Source organism: Ixodes scapularis, unplaced genomic scaffold (genome assembly GCF_016920785.2).
Source record: "Ixodes scapularis isolate PalLabHiFi unplaced genomic scaffold, ASM1692078v2 PGA_scaffold3__209_contigs__length_174095766, whole genome shotgun sequence".
In the NCBI taxonomy this organism is placed as follows: Eukaryota; Metazoa; Arthropoda; class Arachnida; order Ixodida; family Ixodidae; genus Ixodes; species Ixodes scapularis.
In genome coordinates this window covers 47,190,855-47,209,997 of record NW_024609868.1, presented here as the reverse complement: position 1 = coordinate 47,209,997, position 19,143 = coordinate 47,190,855, and the positions used below count along the sequence as shown (strand labels likewise).

General features: G+C 46.2%; 1 protein-coding gene across 2 annotated transcripts in view; it reads left to right on the top strand.

Annotated features, from left to right (window-relative positions):
* The first annotated feature begins 9,743 nt into the window (after window positions 1–9,743).
* LOC8042205 (rab GTPase-activating protein 1) overlaps window positions 9,744–19,143 on the top strand; it is a 57,001-nt gene continuing 47,601 nt past the window's right edge. Inside the window, exons 1-4 of one of the 2 annotated variants that reach the window (XM_040211358.2) lie at window positions 9,744–9,994; window positions 12,312–12,597; window positions 15,254–15,389; window positions 17,526–17,721. In XM_040211358.2, the coding sequence (XP_040067292.1) occupies window positions 12,406–12,597; window positions 15,254–15,389; window positions 17,526–17,721 (524 nt within the window). In that variant the 5' untranslated portion in view covers window positions 9,744–9,994; window positions 12,312–12,405. The remainder of the gene's footprint in view (window positions 9,995–12,311; window positions 12,598–15,253; window positions 15,390–17,525; window positions 17,722–19,143) is intronic. The other variant, XM_040211359.1, reaches the window with a different exon arrangement.

The window sequence follows — 19,143 nt, the reverse complement described above, 5'->3', positions numbered from 1 at the left end:
CAACGAATGCCGTTTCATCGAACGCCGTTTCATCGAACACCGTTTCATCGAAGCCGTTTCATCGAACGCCGTCTTATCGAACACCGTCTTATCGAACGCCAGGGTTGCATTCCCGCTTCCTAAAGCTGGTCGGAGGTGCCCATCCCGAGTTCTGGAAGTTTTTGACTTGCATCGCCGCAGAACATCAACTGACGGAAGACAAGCCGGAGGCGATGCTGAGTTCCCAAGAACCTCTCGCCAGAAGAAGGCCATAGCGGCAAGAAATGAAAAGGCCCGCCTTTTTTATGAGAACCGACGGAGCATGGCTGTGGGGGACTTTTTGAGAGCAATTGCTCATCATTACAAACGATGAATAGCTGTCGCACGAACACATGAACCCCCGAAAGTTTTCAAATAAAATTTGAAGTGACGTACTTACTTTTGACTTCATTGAGTCTTAGAACTAAAAATACAATGTTTCGTTGTAGTTCCATAAATAGCACTTCAGCTTTAGCTACTGCACGCTTCGGGCAGTAAAAAAAGTATCAATAGAAAGACATGAGAGGCTATAGGAGGCTCACATGGCTAAAGTTGTTGCGCCTGCGCAAAACCTAAGTCGCCTTCTGGCCTCCATTAGTTGGAGTGCGCTATTACCGGGAGTGCGACTTTTTATTTATTTGTTACAATAGCCTCAAGGCCCATCGGGTAATACAGAGGGGGTGAACAGATAAGCACAATGTTCAAAACAAACATAAAGATCGGTACAAATATCCTCATGGGTTACTTGCATCAAAATAAATTGTAACAGCTACAAGTTTGGACATTAAAAAACCTGACGATGAAATGGGGGAATGACACGAAAATGCACTCGATCCATGCATAAAAGAGCATCTTTCACACTTTTTTTTTATATAAAAGACATTCGATGAAACGGCCGTCAGCGATTCGATGAAACGGCGTTCGGCGAAACGGCGTTCGATGAAACGTCCATTTTTTCGATGAAACGGTGTTCGACGAAACGGCGTTCGATGAAATGTCCGGGAACCTATTTGGGCAGTCTCAACCGTTTCCGTCTGTGTGTGCTACGAATACAGCAACCCTTTTCGTAGAAGAAGTGATGAGGAAATGGCGTGCCCTTGATGATACGATTGTGATTATGAAATAAAATTTTTAATCAGCCAATAATTGCGGCCTGTCCGGTCGCCTGGAACCCCGACAACAACTATCGTTCTCTGGAAAGTTCATTCTAATATTTACACGTTTTGTGGAGTTCATCGAGCGAATAAGAATGTTCCAACGATGAGCTAAACCTACACGAGTTCCCCAATCCAACTCGGCGCTTTTGAATTTTAGCGCCGTAGATAGTTCTGCGAACAGAGTATACTTCTGTGCAAATATTCGTCTAACAGTTTTGCAATGTTGGAAAGCATCGGAATGATTCAGAATCACTGCGGAGTTGATACTCGGGAAGATAAGACGGGCACTTGGGAGAAACGGGACCGTGGCATTTGAGACACGGGCACAACCGGGGGACAAACGTGCTACAATCGCATACCCTTCCAAGGTCATCGCTTGGGCGACCGCGCGCGCGCCCAAGAAACCTTTCTTTTCTTCTTTTTAGGGGTGGGGTGGGGGGGGGGGGGGGGGGGGGGGGGGGAGTGGAGTGGTGTAGGCGCTGATTGTCTTCCTCCTTTGTGGCTTTTGACAGACGCACAACGAGACTGGCAGAACAAGCGCATGATTCATTTCTTTCGATGGAGGCGTTCTGTCTGTGTATGCGAACATGATTTTTTTCCCCTTTTAGTAGTTAGTTGTTCTTGCCTTGACTCGGGTCCCAGTGGGTGCGTTGTCGTTGTATGCCCACTATTTTTTTTTTTTTTAGTTTATGGTAGTTTTTGCGCTGATGGGGTATCAAGGTAGACAAAAAGTTAAAAAAATAAAATAGCGCCTCGACAAAAAAAAAAAAAAAAGTTTTTGCGATCAGGAACGTTTTCAAAGCCATTTTAGGAGCCTGCGGTGTTACCACAGGTGCAGGATTGAGAGCGTAACCCACGCACTTGAAGAGAAGGGGAAGCTCTCGTCTTATTGGAACTCTCTTTTATGGGTTTCCACGTCGCGATTGTCCTTCAAAATCAACTGTCATTTATTTCTCGCTCGTGGCTTTCAAGTACTGGAAGCCACGACTCGAGCCACAATAGTTTTGCGAAATCAAGGTTTCGCTGAAATGGATAACTCTCACGTACAGTTCGACGCGCAATACCTTTGACGTATTGACTCGCGAGAGATGCCCCCAACACGGCTGAGTATGGCGGTGCTCCAGACCTAACATCTAAATTTTGTTGCCTTACCTGTTACTATTTCGCGCCCATTTTGAGCCATATGAAAATGAAAGCGCATGATGAAATAAAAGTCACACTCGTTTTCCGCTCGATGGAAATTTCACGCCAGCTCGCTGTCTTTGCTGGTACCTTGAGCGTTTCCCAGCAATGCGGAGAGTTAAAAAAACAAAAAAGAAAAAAAAAAAACACGCACGATGGCATCCTTTGCGGGATGAGGACGATTCGTCACATGCGCATTCGTCACAGGACGATTGGTCACAGGATGATTCGTCACATAGGAACATTTGTCACAGGATGACTCGTCATGCGGGCAACTGGTCTCATTGATCGAGCAGGGGACGATAGTAAATTGTAAATTTCAACATCTGCCCACATACCCTGATGAGGAGTTTCACAATTTTCCACTGTCACGTAAACCAATGGTTATATAAACTAATATTACAATACTCATCCGCTTTTCCTTTCATTATATTACGGGTCTTCAGCAGGTTGATCTCAGTTGCAGGCTTGAACGAGCAATAATCCGACTGGCAGCCAAATTAGTTTTTAGTTTTGCCTTGCATACACCTATTCGACAAAACCAACAAGTATCGGAATTCCTTCTGCCGAATGTGTACGAGTACCCCTCGTGCAGCATCATGGCTCTCTCTGTTGCGATCACCTCCATCCTTTTGAATGTAGTTCAAAAATAGTCGCTCTTCTATGGCCTCCGCATTCACCGTTCAGGACGGACCCAGATAGCTAGAACGTCTGTTACAAATGCTTTGACCTCGAGAAGCGAAAGACATGCTAAGATAAGAGGTTACCGACTTTCTGAGGCCCAACCAACATTCAATGTTCGGGACCGAATCAGAAGCTAAAACGTTCCTTACAAATTCTTCGCCTTTGTCCGCCCGAACCAAATTGAACAATACATTTTTGGGGGGACGAACTATTGTGAGACCGGTTGGCCGCGTGACGAGTCATCCTATGACGAATGTTCCTGTGACCAATCGTCCTGTGACGAGTGTGCATGTGACGAATGGACCGTATCCCATCCTTTGCACACTCATTACTTCTATAACACTGAGCCACCTCGTATCCTTTTGTTTTTCTTTCATGGTACTAATTTCTTTCTGCGCATTACGGCTGTTACGACGCTAAGTCTGTCTGCCCTTCGAATTTAAACTTAGGCTCAGATCAGGGACGAACCAGTTTAAATCAGGAAAATATAATTAACACTGTAGCAAAGTAAATCTATCATATCGATCGGAAATACGATTTGGCACATTCCATCTGAACACATATTGTGCACAGCGAATGCAATAGCGAGTCAGCGTGCAAAACGCCGCCACACTGAGCTAACATCTCAGCGATTTTTGCATAGCACCGAGCACGGAAAAGAGAAAACAGTTATTCATTCACATAAACGAAGCGAATTTATTTAAAGCCCGGACACTCCGTACGTCCAATCTAGCTAAGGTTATCAATAGACTCGACCATGTCATTTGTCGAAACAGATAAAAGACGCTGGCAAAAATGATTAGACTGAATAAGTGAATCTAACGCACGTATTTTACCAACCGACGGTCGCGCGCCTTCAATACCCTTTCCAATTGTCAATGCGCACCTTGGACACACTTTGGGAAGCAATGCATATTTACATCGCCGCCCGAGGTCTCCATTAAACGTGTAGTGCTGACCCAAATAAAATGCTAACCTGACTCTCAATCGCTCACCGCAAAGGACGATTTCGAACAGGCGGTACTGTAGGTCACTTGAGATAAAAAAAAGAAAAGAAAAACAAGCTATAGAAACGAGCGTCGTAAAAAAGGGGACCGGCATTTTTATTCCTACCTCCGAACAGAAACGAGCGCCACCCACTGCATCACACAGCGCAGAGGCCGGACTCGGTCACCGCGCGTACATACCAAGCGCGCGCGAGGGATGCAGAAACTTCCTCCGCCGGGAGAACACGGCAGATTTCGGGATCTATTTCACGCAGCGGATAACGCGGGCCTTTTCACACCTCGATACTGGCGCCATCTAGAAGTTGCGCGTTCAACCACGTTTCGAGCCGCGCGCCATCTGGTGGCTGAAACGGACGAATAAATAGAGGTTCCGCGCCCTCTTAAGTAGGTTGATAATAAGCCAGCACTGATCAGTGATGAGGAACTGTTGTGCACTGTATTGTGTAAATCGTCTAAGGACGAAAAAAAGACGTACCTTCCCCCATCTTCAGTCGCTAGTGGACGCTGGATTAAGCTTGTTCCTAAACCGCGAGGGGAAAAGACGCTGATCCAGAGGCACGAACAGCTTCACGCACATTGCACTCGCTAAACACATACACACGGCGTCGGTTCTTGGTCGGTATCCAAGCGTGCGAAGGCACAGAGACACGGCACTTCGGCGTGCCAAGGAAGCTTTGAACACGCCGCCAGCCCTTCCTTTCGACGCGTTGTGCCTTTTTCCTGCGACACTGCACTTTCGTAAAATTTTCCACGTGTTCACAACGGCAAGTCTCAACAATACACAGAGTCTTCAAAAAACTTCTTCAGCGAATGACGACGAACGCGTAGAAAACCTGTCTACAGCACGCTGGAAAACCGCAGCAAAGGCTGGCAAAAACGGCAAATCGTATCCCAAGCGAGTGAAGTCCGGTGGCTTCACTTGCGCTGCAGCGAACAGAGATCAGTGGGTTCGACAGTGTGGCCAGACCTTGAAACAAGCATGTCTCGGTTTGAAGAATTTTTTTGTGCAAAGGGTTGTTTTATTTTATTATCCGTTGGAATTAAAAGAAACCAATTCTAATCAATGAAGAAGTTAAAACTTAATTGTTTTATACTGTATTAACTGAAATAACCAATCAGCGCTTCCCTTAATAGACTACTTCCATAAAGCCCTGCATGCAACACGGCGCGCATTGCAGTCTGGGAACTAGTTGGCCAGGGGGGAAAGTGCCATGGTTTCGGTTTCGATCGACACGACGACAAGAGATTACACACCGAGCATGGACTATTAACGGCCGTTATCTCATGTTTTCTGGCCCCGAGAGCGTCATTGGTGGTCTCTAAACTAACCTAGATGGTCAGACCTCGAAGCTTTAGCACAAGCCCGAGACGTATAGCTTGTCTTAAGACATGCTTGTTGTATTTTTTGTACTTAGCCATTCTGTTAGCATTTCGAGGTATGTGGACGAGCCAGTGCTGGGAGTGCTGGGAGTGGGAGCTCGGGAATCTTGCTTGTGTACGAATCAACAAGCTGTAGACACCAATAAGTATGCATACATCGAGCTCGCGCCTTTACATTAGTGATGTTGATCAGGAAGTTTGTTTCGTGCGTCCATAGACGAAATATACCTTTTTGCAATTATCGATTTTCTTAATACGCCTGTGTACGCGTGGTAAAACTCGGAGGTGCCATTGAATTATAACACACTTTTTATCTCTTATCTGTACTGACCCGCAGCATTGCACGAAGCGAAGCTTTCCCCACCCATTTGCATTTTACTAATATTCAACGTCGCGTATGCGCGTAAAGTTATCCTGCAATCGTATAGGCACATTCGCGCATACAAACCGTTTTAAGAAAGCAAAAGTCGAGCACTTGTGTGAAAAATGTCGCATTATTCGCCAGAAGTACGCCGGACGGGCATGAACCCTTATGCGGTGCGCCAAACAAACGAAATTATTCAAAGTGCATTTGACGGTTGCTAATGTCCATAATATGTGTTATGTGTTTGCTTTCTTCCTGCCTGAGTATGCCGAGATAATTTCAGACACACCGTTCAGGCACAGATCTTCGGCGTTAGTAAAAGCTCGTCCAAAAAAGCTTAGCGAGGAGTAGGGGACGCTTGTTATGGCCTCCGTCGTAGCTATCCGAGGCTCAGCGTTTGCGAAAACTTAATCTTCTATCAGCATAAAATATGACTGGGGGATATGTGATGACACGAGGACGACATCATAATAACTTTGGTGCAATAGTGAGGTCGAATTTATTGCGTTTCCTTAAAAGTTCATGCGTCAACGCTGGGCTCAACTTTGAAACTCCTGTGAGGATGCGGCTTGCTTTTCGCCCAATGAAGTAACAAGAAGCGGACGTTTGGCAAACAAAATACGTGTAATGCTCCAGGTGACCGAATTTCACTTGTAGTTCACTGGTACTAGACGGGATTATTGAAATTGGACTCAAAGATGAGGTGACTAAGCCACGTCTTACTACGTTTGCATACGCACTCATAATATCCGGTGTTTCGGGAACCAAGGAAAGTGCCCCGGCCTTCGTTTTGTATCGCTCGAGAATGAGTGTATTGTACATTCGGAAAAAAAGTCAGATAATCAAAAACGCAAGCAGCGCGTTCGGTCGGTGCGTGATAGCATGAGATGAATCTGCTCAGTCGAAACCGAAACTGAGTGGCCAACTAGTTCCCAGAGTGCACTGCGTGGTATTTCGCCGCATTGGGGCGCGTCGGTTTTGGAAACAGTCCATTCATGCCTTAGCCATCACCATCCAGTCTGAAGCCAACTGGCCAGCCTGTCGCGCATGCGCACACGAGTCGAACCTCAATAAAAGGTTCGTCGAACATTCCACTAAAAGTTCGAAAAAGTCAACCTGGTCGAACTCGAACCTCGGCCGGTTCGCGACACCCCTAGTGGAGAGGGTGGAGAGCGACCTGCAGCAGAACAGGCGTCTCATATTTTTACCACAACGGTTGAGATGCCGCCAGGGTCGCGATCGGCGACAGCATGACACTTTTATGACGTAATCAGGCGGAAATAGAGGGACCACTTTTTTGGCCGCGGTAAACACACCAGTCGGAGACGCGTTTTAGGCACCATAGTTTTAGTAACGTTAGTAACGTTGCTTTCTAGTATGCGCCGCCTTTTTTACCGCTCGGTGGCGGGTATGTCGACGGGTCATTTCTAGTGTCCGGACTCCATAAACTGCATTTGTTTCTTTTCTGATCTAAAATACTGAACAAAAACTACTTTTATAACGAATATAAACGGTTCGCGCCACCTATATTTTGTAATTCTACTAAAAATAAGCTTCTAGCGGCTGTGACCAGTAGTAAGCCCAGGACCAAATACCTCACATTTCGCGCGCTTTCGGTACCACGGGTAGGGTGGCTAGCCACCATACCACGGGTCACCCCCGTAGTAACCTGACGACGCGGGTTTCCGCGTAGATCGTCAGGTTAAAATATAAAGCACTGATATTTAGTTACTTTCTCCATCACCGCTAGCTTGCCCCATATACGGCTCTGGCTTGCCCGAACCCCAAGAGACGTGGAAACCGCAGGGCGACAAGCGGGGTAGCGCGGGAAGCTTCGGGACAAGTGGTGCCATCTGTGAGAGACGGTCGCAAACAGAGGTAACTTTCATAGCGAGTTCGTTTTACACGCACTGGCACCGTTCGAGCTCTCCCAGAATGCATCGCACTCACAGAGTGTTGCACGGAAAACTGGACTCAAACGAACACGCCCAATGCACCAAGTGCAAAAGAGTGATGCTGCCGCCATCTATGTTGTAGAAAGAGTACCGACCTCAAACCGAAACTAGGGCTTTTCTGTTTGGAGTGGTGGGTGGGAATGCGGGAGTGCAGTCACTACCAACGTTCATCTACAAACGTTAAAACGCTGCAACCTGTGGTTTATAGATGCGATGACTTCAAGCAGTTCGGCTGCCGTAAAGAGAGTTAGTTACACACTGCGTAAATTTCCGCATCCAGCTGTCTACAAAGCAGCTGGTTGCGATCTTTCAATTCGTATAACCGTTTACACTGAAGAAAACTGATGATGCTGTCCGAGCAGAAGCTTGATCCGTTCGAGCATGGTATTATGCGTGAACCACTGAAATGGTATTGCTTAAAACTAGTCTGTTGGAATATCCAGCGAAACTTTTCGTGGGGCTTTCGATTTTGGTCGTCGTTACAGCTGGTGAATCAGGTATTAAGCGCGAAACACACGTACGACGAAACCTTCCGATCCGACGTGCGGACTGCCGGAATGACCTTGGGGGTCGAGGGTTTTCGTAGCGTCGGACAGCGTTGAAACCCCTCGCCTCCGACCGTCGTATTGCGTGGTCGGGCGTCGGATCGGACGGTTTCGTCGTACATGTGTTTCGCGCTTTAGCCTTGGTGAAGACGTCGAGAACGAGAACTTTTTCTAACAAAATTCGACGGGGCAAGTTAGCTGACGTAGGTAAATGTTAAACATGATGATGTTGCCCAAGTCTCGAGTAAAGTCACTATGTTTAGCTTTCTCGTATGCCTATTGGGCAGTCAAAGGTTTCTGCTGGGGGAGTTTTGTCGACAAATGTTCAATTTTTCACCCGCCCACGGATGAGAATAAAAATCTCGGGGCCGCTGATGGGTTTGTTCTGAGCATTTCTTGACACACTGGTATATTTCAGCGTCTGTACGGCAACAGAACGACTTTGCAAATAAAGCACGGGTTGTTAATTGCTTTTTTCATGAAATAGCAGACGCTCATAATTCAAGCTCGCGTTTGATTATGTTGCCCGCGGGACGCGATTTCTATCAGAGAATCTACTTTTTTTCTTTTCGGGTCCGCGCAACGAGGTAGTTGGTTCCGCGACACATCGCAGCAGACGAACCCTCCGTCGTCTGCTCCCGCTCTTTGCCGGCCGGACTCGCCGGAGCGAGGCATGACGGGATTGCATTTTGGCGCACGCCCGATTTTCTCGATGCAGCGAGCGCATGCACGCGTGGGATGCCGCCGCTGAAACGAACTCGGATAGTGCAACCACTCGTGTAGTGCCTGCCGAAACGAACCCGCTTTACGCCGCGAGTGGGCACGCGTGGACACGAGTCCACGCGTGCCCACTCGTGGACTCGGTAATGGTAACTGTTGACATTTTGGCATCTTGCTCGAACGGCTGGGGATACGTTTTGACGAAGTTGGAGCTCCCCGCAATGTCTAGTTTATTTTTTTCGGTGCGAAAAGCCGGGTTCGGATTTTTCACAAACACCCTTTATTCTAAAAAAGAACGTGGACAGGTAGGAATACATGACGTTTCGGGGGACGCCCTCCTTCGAGTGATTGTGTTGCAGTTTATTTCGAATGGCTATGCAACAGAACTCACCCAAGCAGTAGCTCTTTAGGCAACGAACTGTTGGCTCAAATATTGGGCATACAAACGAACAACCTAACAATCCTAACAAACCTAAAAGCATGATACTTGCTCGCGTCTTTAGAACCAAAACCGAAACTTCAAAAGCTTTTTTTTTTTTATTGTGTATCTAATTAATGAATTAAATACAGCAATTAATTCTAATACAATCTTATTTATTATTTATATCAATTTGATTTATTAGTTTTTTTCTTCCACCTCTTCCATCGCTTTGACGGAAAATAAAGTTACTTATTAAAGTCGTAAACTGTCCCATAAAGTTTACTGCAACTTGGCAACTATGTACCCTCATAGTTGCCAAGTGACACTCGTTTGTAGTTAGGGGCGGCTGGTCAGCTTGGGCGCTTGGGTCAGGTTGTCACAGCCGCTGGAGCTTAGCCCTACTACTGATAAATAATTTCGCTGTTAGTTTTTTTGCCATCGTCGCTCGTCAACTCGATTTTACCGGTCATCGTGCCGTCCTTCACACATCTGCCTCGAAAGCGCTCCGATCTATGGGAACGCTCTCCAATGACTTCGTCGGAGTATTGATTCCTTTGATGGGTGAGTTGATTTTGGAACGCTGAGCTCCACTATCATTGTTTTCCTGTTATCCGCTTCCTATGAATCATTTGCATCCCTCATAGCTTTTGTTCGTATTTGCTACTTACGAATGGGGCTGTGTAATTGTTTGATTAAGAGATACGCGTTTGAATTAAAGCGTCGTTGCTTGTTACGGGATGAGAGGGGGGTGTAACCCAAACACGAAACGTTCGTGCATTTTAGGCGGCACTCTGACGTCCTTGCAGAAAGGTTGCATTGCAACTAAATAAGTTCAGAGAAAGCGCACAACACTTCACACGTTCTAAACATTTCAGATTTCATCTGGCCTTCATCATTTCACAGCCTGCGGTGGCTTCTCTCGAAGCTCTGCATCAGTTCCGAGTTTTAGTCGCTGCAGCTATTTTCTACACTTTTTCCAGCGAACGAAGCTGGAACACGGTTTTACGGAATGCAGCTGAAATTTTTGACGAACACTCGGGCCACATCCACTTGTGAAACTGGTTTGCCGTTCTCGCTGAATGAACCTATCAGAGAAAAGCGTCAACGACGATCGGAGCTCGAAAATTGGTCTCTCTTTTCGCTATTATTGTCTGCGCCTCGTCAAGAGGCGTGTTAGCTGTGGGAGGTGTTAAAAAATCGTTCGTTTTTTGTTCAGCTCTTCGAACTACCAAGGCCAAGTTTAGATAAAACGCCTGGTCTTGTTTGGAGCTGTGGCGACGAAGTGTGCTGACTGTTGACATACACATGCACAAGACAAGCAAGAGAATACGGTTTCTAAAGTTACAACCGCGTGGTTACGACGCACTTCGAAAACAATCTGGCAAGGACGTATTCAATCTGTTGGAAAGGAGGTCGGGGTTGCGATAATGCGACATCAAAGGCACGAGTGTTCCAATCATGCAGCCCGTTTTGCTTCCTTGTTGTGCAAATATATATATATATATATTTGTAATTTATTTTAAAAGTATTCTTATTCAAGCCTTGGCAAGATTGATAAGGTTTTTGTGACACCACACCAATAATGCACTGTCAGATTTACGTTCATTTCAATTTCTAGAATGGTTTATAGCACGACCAAATCGTACATGTAGACATCTAAAGCTTGTAAAGAGAAAGCCAATTCCTGAATTTCTGCCCAAGCGTTGTTGGTTCGGAACAAAAGTAGCTATTTCGATCAGGAATGCTTCTTATGCTTTTCTAAAGCACTCGCATGCTTCAGTTGAAGTTGGATTTAGCGTTAGCTTGATCAATTTATTTTAATTGCCTTTTCAAAGATTTCATAGACTGACTTCTCATACCCTTCACTTCGCCACTTTGTTGTCAAATTAACCTCTCCGTACCCAGGAATAGCCAGACCTGTCAGTTGTTTTATTTGGTGTTTCCTAAATCTTTCTTTATATATAAAAGTGACTGACAATCCAGTTTATGGAGAAGAAAAAAAAAAAAAAAGGTTGTTTTACCCATAATTTGATTGTCTGCTTTTGCCTGTGGAAGTGCTTCCACTAGCAAAGGTAGACAATCATACTGGACAAAACCTCCGCGGAGAGCTCAAAAACAGAATACAAGTATTAAAATCTAAAGCAATGTCATGATTATTATGATGGGAAGACCCAACACTGAGGTGGAACAAAAATAGAGCACACACTGGAAGAGGCTGAAAAAAAAGAATTATAGACAGTGTCCGAGTTTAATGTTTTTTTCATTAAACGTAAATTCTCTCTGTATCTCATAGAACTTTCCATAAAACTCCACTGCATTCAATTCTCCCCTTAAAGTGTAGCATGTCCCCCCCCCCCCCCCCCCCCCCCAAAAAAACAACAACAACAACAACAACAACAACAACAATTTACAGTGTTATTTTATTGCAAAAGTAAACTCTACATTGTGGAACGCCCAATCTCCGCCCAAATGTAGCACCAGCAGTTCGAACCAGATGCCAAAGTTTGACATCTAACCATTATCTCATTCAGAAGTTAAAACTGATTTTCTGAAAATTGCAACAGAGAAATAGGGCCCATTTCGGGGTGACTGGCTCCATTCCGCTTCATATATTCTAGTGCCTCCATTTTCTCATATAAAAAATTTCAGAAAATCGCTGGTAACGTTTGAATCAGGCAAAGGTTAGTCCTCAAACCTTGGCATCTGATTTGAATCGCTGGCAGTATGTTACGGCGGAGAATGAGCTTTCAGCAATGCATAGTTTATCTTTGTGGCCAAAATAAACCCTTTAAAAAAAAATTTTTGGCACTGGGATACCTTGTATGTTTCATTAATTCAATAGAACTCCACTCCACTTTGTCTGTCCCTCGTAACCTAGTATGTGAGGCGGGTGACGGGAGGGAGTGTTGTCCAATGGCTGCTGCGGCCGGACTGGTGCGGGGCCCCTCAGGAGCGTCCTGAGGAGGGCTGGCATGGAGGAGGAGGCCAGCTCGGACTCCCTGGCCACCAGCGAGGAGTACGAGCTGGTGTGCGCCGACCAGCCACGCCTCAGCATTGCTGGCAACGGGAGCCAGGACCAGCTGCAGAGCCGGCTCACCGAGCTGCTTGCAGAGGGAGCCACGGGCCGGCAGGCAGCCCCCAGCGAGGGACCCCCGCCGCCGGCGGTGCGATGACTCTGCAACTCTCGGCACCACTTGCACGGGGCACGCAGAGCACTAGCGTCAGCGAAGAAAATAATGCTGAGACAACTTTTAACGGTTTAAAGAATGAGGGGAATATGTAAGGGGTAGCTGAAGATCTGCTTATTGAAGGAAATGTAGCTGTAATCCACAGCAGTGCGATGACCTGGCAACTCTCAGCACCACTTACTTGGGGCGCGCGAAGCACTAGTTTTCGGTAAAGAGAAGGATGCCGAATCAACCTTTGGGATAGGGAAAAAATGAACATATAGGGGTGGCTGGAAATGTGGCATGGTTGCTGGGAGGATGTTTCTCTCGAAGGAAATCTTGTAGCCATAATTGTTCTTGCGTGCTTGCTATTTTGCTTCTCTCTTGGCCTGTTGCTGCCAGCTGACCCGTTGGCACCGTCTGCACCTTCTCTGAATCTGCTTTGAAAATCTGTTTTGCATGGCCTGTCCTAGCGGAAATAAATGTCTAACAACAGCAACCACGAGTGCATAATTTTTTCAGAAAAACTCTTTTTCTGCTTGTCTGATCTCATTGCCCTTTTGAAGCTGAGTACTCTGTCTGCATGATCCTTTTTTTTTTTTTTCGTGCTTGCACTGTAATTAATATGCTTAACTGTGACGCTGAAGAGTATGCATGTTGGGTTAAGAACTGCTCGTGCAACCGTTCTTCTAAAATTGTCCTCTTTAGAAGAATGTTACTCTTTCATTAACCCTTTTAGTTAATCCTTTGCTGTGATCCCAGAGAGGACATCCTTTGTGAAAGGATGTCCTCTCGGTAGTGGCCCCGGGATGCCTAACCTTCCTGGTTCCTGTGGCATCCTTGCTTTACGCGGGGCTCTGTTAGCCTAATCTGCTTTCCACTTTTTCCCGAGGCCTAATTGACCGACTGCCCTCCGCCATCATTTTGTTTGCAGTTGGCAGGCGTGCATCCTGTAATAGTCACGAACGGGGTTTTGGCTAAAAGCAAGGTCTTTTGCACACAACTTTGCTCTGCATATTACTGCATTTGTCTAAGACTTAAAAGCATTCAAAAGGGGACAAACAGATAAGGACAGGGGCACCCTTGTGTGATTCTTCCTTTTTTTTAATGCCTTAGTCTGCTTCTTTTATTTTTCCTTTTGTAGTTTGTAGCGTGCTTCTACTTTACAGTGTAGACCGCATATAACGTATGTCGCGGGAGTCGCAAAAATCCGCACTATAAGCGGTACCGCACTGTAACCAAAACATCAATTTTTCAGGCCAAAATACATGCCATCAGACAACTTACCTTTGTAAAAGAATTTATTTTATGTTAGATGAAAAATTAAGCTTAGTTTGAGGAAAGTCTTTATTTCACCAGGCTAGTACACTTCTCTCTCAAGTGTGTCACACATTTTGAAAGAAATTAGTGACTTTTGCCTGGCGCAGCCTTTTAACGCGTCGCGGGTTGCGGACGGACGTTGCGAGCGTTCAGGATTGCTAACCCTAATCACTTTTCTCCGGCGATGAAAACGCAGGAAAATTCGCATCCTTTATACGGTACGCGCCAGTAATACCTTCAACTTGAGCACAGGCATGAAATGCTCCAAATAAGAAATCCGGACGATGTTCGAAAACACAAATGCTTAGAAAGCACCACTGTAGTCGATAGTAAACAAACACGACGACATGGGCGTTTCTGCCGTCTTGAGAGTGCCACCACAACATCGCCGCACGAGTAGGTGGATCTTCCCTTCTAGTACGTGCTGGGTTATCATAGCAACACACAACGAAAATTCACAGTCAAGGATAGCGCTTTTACGCGGAACGATGAGCTTCTACCGTGCCGTCTATGTCGACGATCACCACCGACGCCATGTTTGCGGATAGAAGCAGCCGGTCCGCGACCAGCATGCAACGCGCGCGAACACTTCTCCTTGACCTGCGATTGGTCTCTCGTTGCGGTTGTTTGTTTCCAACGCAGCGGAGGGACGCACGCACGTGAACGACACGTGCGTGCGTCCCTCCGTCGCTATGGCAACTGAAGCCTCTCTTCGCTTCTTCGAGCAATCTCCTTGCCCTGCGAGTGCCGCTTGCGGCTTGTGCCGTTATCTAGTGTCGCACAGGGAAGCGTGCTCGCAGCGCCGGTCAGTCGGCGCGCTGTTCCAAAAACCGCACTATAACCGGTATTTCCCTTTGCGCGCCTGCATTTTAAGCGGTATGTAAATACATGGAGTTCTATGGGAGGCGAACCGGTGGTTTAAAAAAGCCGCGTTATACCCGGTCCTGCACTATAAGCGGTTACGTTGCAAGTGGTCTATACTGTAGTATGATTTGAACTGCTCTGCATACTAGATATCTAAAATGTTTTGGTCATTGGGACAAGCTGTTGTTGCACTTAACTCAGAGTTCACTTCTCTTCTATCGACCAAAAGGTCTCAATTCTTTCATAGGGTTTATGTGAGCTTGCTCATGAAGCCTTTTGAAGTACCCTTAGTTGCTGCTTGCAGTTGCAGAAGTGTGTATCCGAAGCTCGTAGCATTTTCATCCTGATCTGTTCTTGTGCACCTTATTGGCAATGGTAGTATGACAAGATTAGGGACAGTGCAGTCTCATAGCCAAGACTCCGAATAACTCTGAACAGCTGTAAGACTCACATGCACACATTGTTCCAGGAGACTGGCCCAACTGGGGAAGTCGGCGACGCTGACCAGGCCATGAAGGCTCCCGTCGAAGTCAGCAACTCCTCCGGGTCTGCTGGCAGTCCCACGGCAGCCCAGGCTTCCGAGGGAAGGGGAGACCTCGACCAAGGTGCGCCTCGTTGTCTGCAGCTCCGGTGCAGCGTCTGCCTAGTACAGTGTAGACCGCATATAACGTATGTTGCGGGAGTCGCGAAAATCCGCACTATAAGCGGTACCGCGCTATAACCAAAACCAGGGGCGGATTTAGAGCGGGGGTCCGGATGTCCTGACCCCCCTCTTGATTTCTGCATGCATAAAATTAAGGGCGTAAAACGAAGGAGAGGGGGTTCCTAAGCATATGGCACGTTGACCAACACCTGACCCCCCCCTCAGGAAATTCCTGCATCCACCCCTGACCAAAACATCAATTTTTCAGGCCAAAATACATGCCATGAGACAACTTACCTTTGTAAAAGAATTTATTTTATGTTAGATGAAAAATAAAGCTTAGTTTGAGGAAAGTCTTTATTTCACCAGACTAGTACAGTTCTGTCTCAAGTGTGTCACACATTTTAAAGGAATGAGCGGCTTTTGCCTGGCGTAGCCTTTTAACGGCGTCGCGGGTTGCGGACGGACGTTGCAAGCGTTCGGGATTGCAAACCCTAATCACTTTTCTCCGGTGATGAAAACGCGTGAAAATTCGTATCCTTCATACGGTACGTGCCAGTAATACCTTCAACTTGAGCACACGCATGAAATGCGCCAAATAAGAAATTCGGGCGATGTTCGAGGACACAAAGGCTTAGAAAGCACCACTGTAGTCGAAGTAAACAAACACGACGACACGGGCGTTTCTGCCGTCTTGAGAGCGCCGCCACGACATCGCCGCACGAGTAGGTAGATCTTCTCTTCTAGTACGTGCTGGGTTGTGATAGCAGCACACAACGAAAATTCACAGTCAAGGATAGCGCTTTTACGCGGAACAATGAGCTTCCACCACGCCGTCTACGACGACAATCGCAACCGACGCATTGTTCGCAAATAGAAGCAGCCGGCCCGCGACCGGCATGCAACGCGCGCGAACACTTCTCCTCAACCTGCGATCGGTCTGTCGTTGTGGTTATTTTCCAACGCAGCGGAGGGACGGCAACTGAAGCCTTTCTCCACTTCTCCCCGCTTCTTCGAGCAACCTCCTTGCCCCGCGTCTTGCCCTGCGAGTGTTGCTTGCGGCTAGCGCCGTCAGCGCCCTTATCTAGTGTCGCACAGGGAAGCGTGCTCGCTGCTCCGGTTGTCGGCGTGGTCGGCGGGCTGTTCCAGAAATCGCACTATAACCGGTATTTCCCTTTGCGCGCCTGCATTTTAAGCGGTATGTAATTACATGGAGTTCTATGGGAGACGAACCGGTGGTTTAAAAAAACTGCGTTATACCCAGTCCTGCACTATAAACGGTTACGTTGTAAGTGGTCTATACTGTACTTCGGATATGGACCTCTTGTTCTCTCATCCTTCAGCAACTCGTTGCAAGGAAAGTCTGAAACAACAGTTACCAATGTTAGTGATTTTAATGTCTTTGTTCCGCTAAATGGACCATGTAACTTGGAAGAGGAACCTCCTGGAAGCATCAGTGGCAGTAAATGTTATACTGAACGATCTCTGGGGCTATTACTTTTAAAACCAAGGAAGCTAAGTCTCCGAGTGAAGTGCCAGCTGGCGCACTGAGGCTTTTAAGTTTCTTTTGTACCAGCTATGGCTACTCTGGTGTTTTATATTGATCATAGAACTTCACTATAATGACCTGAGGAAAGCTGTCTAGAACTTGAAAATGCAACAACAATAAAAATGTTAACTAAAATGCTGTTATAACATAGTTTCACCAGTTACTGTATAGCGTAATTTGTGAGGCAAGTCCTCTGAATGATGGACAGGCATAGCTCACAACCCTTTATATTCTGCTTCTAGTGTAAACTTATACCTTTCCAGGGCACTGCTGATGGGTAAATGCATGTTTTTTTATTGGAACATTATATTTTTTTTAATTCTTTCCTCAAAGCATTAGTAGTACTTGTTTTTGGGTTCTGTGCTTCCTTGTCTCGTGCATTTTTTTGCAATTTACCTTACAGGCTCATGCAAAGCATGAGCCTGTAAGGTATTATGAATAAAATAAATGAACCGCCTCCTTTACAAGCTGAACGGAGTAGGAGCAAATTAGGGTTCTCACCGTGCCATAGTGCAAGGGCCATAGCTCAGGCGACACGGTGTTTCACAGGCATGCCTGAGGAGCAGCACCCCCACGGGCGCGAGCAGGCATTCGACCAAGTTGCCTACCTAGGCTGTGCGGCCATCAATGCCCCGCGCAGCGAGCTGGAGATCCAGCGCAACATGGCCATCCTCAACGACCAATCTGCCGATCAGCACATCCAGGTGGCCCTGGTGGTGCCCCCCGACTCAGAGGGGGTCGTGGCGTGAGTGCCCTTGGCCACACTGTGTAGTAACTGCTGCGTGCATGAAATTTTTTTGAAAAAACATTGCACTTGCCCTTCCCAACCCCCCCCCCCCCTCAAAAACAAAAACAAAAAAATTTAATACTGCCCGGATAAGTTATGTCACAGAATGTACTACCCTTTAAAAAAAATTATTAACGCAATATTTACCTTGTCTGGCGCATTTTTATTTCGGAGCCATTCTGTTTCTGCTCTTGCGAACCATTAAAAATTACTTGTATTTGGGGATCAATGTCACCATGACGCAAAATGGAAGTCCTTTTGTGAGCCTCCCATTGGCTGAAAGCATGGAGGAAATACACCCTTCACAGACCTTTCTTTTGCAACTTTGCTCATGGTTCCTTGTGCAGAGAGAAAAAAAGTGGAGAGGAGGTTGGCCCATGCGCTGCATCCACGGCTTGGTCTAGATTGCATCTTCCAGTATAGATATTTCAAAATAAAATTTTCAGAAAATATTTATTTTGTGACATACATGTCTTATTTGGGCAGTTTCAAAAAGAAGCGTGTTTTTTGGAGTGCAGTGTTTCTTTAGGCTACCCAAGCCAGAAAATCGAAATGTAAGACATGCTTAAAGCCCTTTTCATGCTGTCTCTTTTTTACTTATTGGATAAAGGAGCTCTACCAACTTTATAAACTTAATAAAAAAATATTTTTTTTTTCTTTTTGTTTTTTGTAGGGTGACTGAAATAACCAGGCTCAATCAAAAATGGGCCGGAAAAATCGATGCCTGCACGTCGCAATCTAAAGTTTTTGTAAAACGTGCGTTCCACAGGGTGGTTTTTTCTTGTAAAATTAGAAAGCATAGCTTCCTTTCTGTAAAAAATGGGGCCAAGAAACTTGCCAGGTTCAACAGCGGACGGCGACGCAAACGACAGAGTCAAGTGGCGAGTCGCGTTCGGCGCACGTATTGTTGGATGGCGCTACCTCCTTATCGGACTGCTCGTGACCACTGGAGTTTATTAGAATGTACATAATCTTTTTGTAATGTACCTTTGGTCTAAAAATAAATCCGGATAATAACAGCAGAACTAAAGTAAAAACAATTAAAAAAATGTAGTTGCATAACGACCGCATTTTTGCTGCCAACAAATTCCGTCTGCATTTCGTCTGCTTTCTTTTGCTGGTCGGCTACACCTTCGGACGCTGCTCCTGACGCCATCTATTTATATGCACGCCAAACGCACCTCGCAACTCGACTCGGTCATCTGCGTCGCCATCTGCCATTGACCCTGACAAGTTTTTGGTCCTATTTTTGCAGAAAGGGAGCAGCGCTTTGTAATTTTACAAGAAAAATAACTGACCTGTGAAATACACATTGATGAAAAGTTCAGATTGCTTCGTACAGGCGCCAATTTTTATGGCCCATTTTAGACCGAGCCTGGT